The 4541-nt window shown below is 40.5% G+C and overlaps 1 protein-coding gene across 6 annotated transcripts in view; it reads right to left on the bottom strand.

Moving 5' to 3' along the window:
• The window catches only part of LOC106515866 (signal-induced proliferation-associated 1-like protein 2), a 138434-nt gene that overhangs the window by 7989 nt on the left and 125904 nt on the right, over positions 1-4541 (bottom strand). For 5 of the 6 annotated variants that reach the window (XM_014005900.1, XM_014005902.1, XM_014005903.1 and 2 more), the window contains 2 exons: positions 3513-3732; positions 919-1050 (listed from right to left, as the gene is read on the bottom strand). In XM_014005900.1, coding sequence (XP_013861354.1) covers positions 919-1050; positions 3513-3732 — 352 coding nt within the window. The remainder of the gene's footprint in view (positions 1-918; positions 1051-3512; positions 3733-4541) is intronic. The other variant, XM_014005904.1, reaches the window with a different exon arrangement.

Raw genomic sequence — 4541 nt, 5'->3', positions numbered from 1 at the left:
CCAGCATCATTTGCAGCTTGGATGTTATGATTTCTAATGTGACAAAATATGGAAAAGTTCAAGGGGTATGAATACTTTTGCAAACCACTGTATCTATCTATCATCTATCTGTCTGTTTTTAAACAAAACTTAAATAAGAATTTGTAAAGAAAACTCACAACTATTGAAAAAAGTCACAAAAATATATTTTTTAGATGTTTTTCCAGCATCATTTGCAGCTTGGATGTTATGATTTCTGAGGTTGTTGTAAATTAAAAAAAGAAAGAAACCAAGACACATTTTTGATTTAGAAGAGTAAAGTTGTGATATTGCGAGAATAAAGTCGTGATGTTACAAGAAAAAGGCAGCACAAGCATAAAGTCACAATATTATGAAAATAAAGTTGAAAAGTTACAAGAAAAAAGTCATATGAGCATAAAGTTACAATTTTACAAGAATCAAAAATCTCTTTTCACTGCTTTAAAATGAGTAATTTTGAGGATCTTGTGAAGTTGTACTTTATGATTGGTTAAAAGAAGTATTTAATTACACACCAGCAGTAAATTCTCAGCAGCAGGACTTTGAAACCATGCTGATAAACTGAAGCCTTGCTGCAGATAATCTCGGGTGGCATTAATACTTTCATCCTAATCTTATTATGGTTAGCAGAACTAAAGAAATGATTTGGTGTTTCAGACTTTAGCTGTGCCCACCACTGCTTTTTACACTTTCACAGGTAAATATTAGGRTTTTTAGAGATAAAATCTAACTTTACAAACATTCTTCACCAGCTAGTCGCCAACAGTCGCAGCCCAGCCTGACACAGACACACATTTGCGCCAAGCAGCCAGGAGGCGGGGCTAGAAGGGGTGAGGAGGGGAGGGGGGTGAGGAGGGGGCGGGGACACAAGGTGCCAGCAGCTTTAGCCAAGCTGGTTACCTTCAAAGGCTCGAGCTGCATCAACCAGGTGGGTCCAGTCCAGGCCTGAGGCAGGGTCTGGGAGGGGCATGAGGCCTGGGTCGCTGAACTTGGACCTGTCCGCCAAGGAGCCGTCAGAGAACCAAAACTCACCTGCAGAGAACAGGCAGGGATTCCATTCAGTGTCTGGACCCGAGCCTGAGTTCAGGGCTGGTCTTTAAGACAGCAGACAGAGGAGTTGGAGGGGTGGGGAGGAAGCATGGAGGGGGGGCGTAGGAGGAGGAAAAACATAGCAAGGGGTTCACCTGAACGGTTCTGTCCTGAACATCAAACAGCTTCTATCAGTTAGCCCCGCCCCTCCTTCCTCCCACAGGTTGCAGTTTAGAAAGTGACGATGAGAGAYGCAGACTGAAGGGCGATAAATGACTTGTCTAAGTGACTGTCTTCATGTTTCAATCAATATCTCTTTTGTCCCCTCCTGGAGGCCTGACAGGCAGAATGAAGCAGCTGTGGTTCTGCAGCAGGAGCTGGAGGTGACGTCCTCCACTCAGTTTACCAGCATTCTCCTGAGTGACTCACTGTTTACCAAACAGGCTGTTTCTGTGAGGCCCACGTTTCTAAACTATCATTCAAAACAATGGAGGAGCCATCAGGCTGACAGCCAGACAAAAGAAAACATCTTCCAGAAGCCCGTTTTCCACCTAACGACGGCAGTTAGAGACAGGTGAGGGACGGTGAGAAGACGAGACTGGAGGGACAGACGGGGCAGGCGGGGGGATGAGTGAATGAAACATTATGAGAGACAGAAACTGTGAAAACAAAAAACCCATCAGAGATCTTAAAGAGCAGCAGCRGCGCAGGAGGAAGACATCACACTTCTCCTTCAGCAGGATCTGCTGTGAGGAAGCAGGGTGAGCGTTTCCAGTTAGCCGGCTACATTAAAGGGCCCGTGACGTCACATTTTTGTATTAAATATGAATGCATTTTTAGAAAGAGGACATTGACAAAATATTGGAAAAGAAATTTCATGTCGCTGAGATGAACGGTTGTTGAGATTTTTGCCTGTGAAGTAACAGGAAGTGATGTCAAAGGGGAATRTCTGMATGTGAACAGAGCRATGATACARCAGCMAACAACCCAGAGTGTAGAGAAGAATCTGATGTTTCTTTAGATTATTTTGAGCCACTATCAGACATGAGGAGTCCGAGTTCAAATAATATTTTTTCAATAAACAAAAACCAGAGTTTTCTTTGTTAAAGAGTTCCCCTTTGATGTCACTTCCTGTTTCACTTTGGCTGAGTCAAGTTCAAAAGAAAATACAACAGTTATGGGACAAAATGGGTTAAATCGTGTGTATTATTCCAATTTTATTAAATATAAAGATGCTTTCTTTGACTTTTTGTATTTGAAGAATATACGTCACAGGAACTTTAAGGAGCGCTGCTGTAATAATAAATACAACTTTTATTCTGAAAAACTGGGATGTTACGTAAAAATGTAAACAAAAACAATGTTTGCAAAACTCATTAAAACCACATTTTATTCACAGTGGAACAAAGTAAACACATCAGTGAATTTTAGTGTAGTTTTATTTTTAGGGCAGGAATGGGCAACTGGTGGCCTGCGGGCCGGATGAGGCCTGCAGGTGACTTCCGTCCGGACAGCCAATGAGAAGGTAGGCCTTGGAATTAATTAATTATGGATGTAAACAGACTAATGAGAATAGTTCATTATATAGCTTTTTTAAAAAATTCCAAGAAAAATGGAGGAAATTGTGTCTTTTTACTGTATCAGGTTTTGGATTGTTTTAATCTTTTAGTGATTTTCTAGAAAAACATTCTAGTTTTTTTTTAATATAAATTGCAATGATTGTGAGGGTAGTTTAGTTTAATTTAATGTGTAGGACAGAAATAAATAAATAAATAAATAATTAAATAAATAAATAAAGCTTTTCTGTCAAACTGTTGTAGTGTTTGGAAGTGTTGATAACTATTTATTTGATGACTGAATAAATTTTAAAAAATCAATCAATCAAATCATTCAAATTCTACCAAGAAAGGTCCTGGGCAGGGATTCAATCCAACAAACTTTTCACTCCGAGGCAACTGAACTGCCCAGGCAGCAACATATCCATGTGAAGTATCCCCTTAATCTAATCTAATTTCAATCTGTAAACATCTTAAAACTGCATTTTTGATGCTTTTCCAGATGCATCTCATGCCACTAATGCACGTCTATACCATCAGAGAGGCAGGATTTTGAACTGTGTGCTGATAACAGACCAGATGGTCCCTCTTTTTCATGGTTTACAAAAAAAAAATCACATCTGGATTAAATCTGATTTGTTCCTCCAGCTGTTTCTGATTACAAACCTTTACTTTTATAATCTTTAGTTGATCCTGACATCTTTTCTCCCAATTTGATGTTTACTATGTTCCATTATGAATACAATATATATACTATTATTATATATTATTATATAATATAATATTTTTATTTACATTTAAAAGCATCCCAACTTTTCCTGAATATCTCGGCTCTTAATTGGTGAAAGGAAATAAACAGATAATCCATAAAAGGAACCAAACTCCTCAGCTGTTCTTGTCCATACTCACTCCGTAGGTTGGACCCTCCCTGGTTGTGGACCATGCGGGGGGGCAGCGTGCTGTGGTACGGCGGGGTGGTGCTGAACAGGATGTCGTTGGGCACGGCCTGGTCCAGCATGGAGCTGTGGGAGCTGGCGTGTGATGAGGCCTTACGGTTGCTGCACACGCTCTCGTCCGACAGCGTTCGGTACAGCGAGCGTCTCGGAGACAAACCGCCCGCCGCCAACACCTGCGGGAGGAGGACAACCGCTCGTCAAAAAAAAAGACCGACCTGCTCTGCCACCGCTCTGCCTTTCTGTGGGCACAGCGGGTTCACGAGAGCGGGCGGGGGGCATCGTGGAGCCGTGTCAGGAATCAATTACAGTGTTTTCTCAGGAAAACACAAGTGATGGAGCACAGCTGGAGGTGCTGACAGAGGTCACTTCCCTGTGACAACAAGGGGCACCAAGTGGCCACAGAGCTTAAGCCTGAGCAGAAACTAACAGCAGGAGGCTGCAGGTGGAACTGGAAAACTGTTGTTACTTTTAAACAAGTTCAAATGATTCAAGATGCAAATTTTCTCTCAAAACAAACAGAGACGTTGTCAAACCACACAAAATGTTTTTTTTCTATAATTTCTATAGAACTTATCTTGACACCTGCACCAGTACGGGATAAATCTTGTGTCAGCAGGAAGTGAATTTGAATTGCTCAGAGTGAATGTGAATGTGCGTAATTTGAAATTAAATGCATTGGTTTGAAAATAAATTTCATTAAATTGAAACTGAATTTAAAGTTTTGAACTTGAATTAATTTGCTTTGAAACTGTATTGTGGTTTAATAAAAGTTCAGTTTGACTACTTTCACTTTCAGTTCCAAAATTCAATTGGTCCTTGAGAAGGCCAGGCAGAGTAATCAAACACAGATCAACAGATTTACGTTTCACTTTGGTGAAGTTTCCCTTCTGATTGCATCAACAGAGTTGATCAATCAGCAGCAGCATCTGATCAATATGTGATCCATGATGTGATGTAAATGTAACATTTTTTACATATAGAT

This window comes from Austrofundulus limnaeus, unplaced genomic scaffold (assembly GCF_001266775.1).
Source record: "Austrofundulus limnaeus strain Quisiro unplaced genomic scaffold, Austrofundulus_limnaeus-1.0 Scaffold33, whole genome shotgun sequence".
NCBI classification, from domain to species: domain Eukaryota; kingdom Metazoa; phylum Chordata; class Actinopteri; order Cyprinodontiformes; family Rivulidae; genus Austrofundulus; species Austrofundulus limnaeus.
Note: the sequence above shows the minus strand (reverse complement) of the source record. Positions and strands in the feature narration are given on the sequence as shown.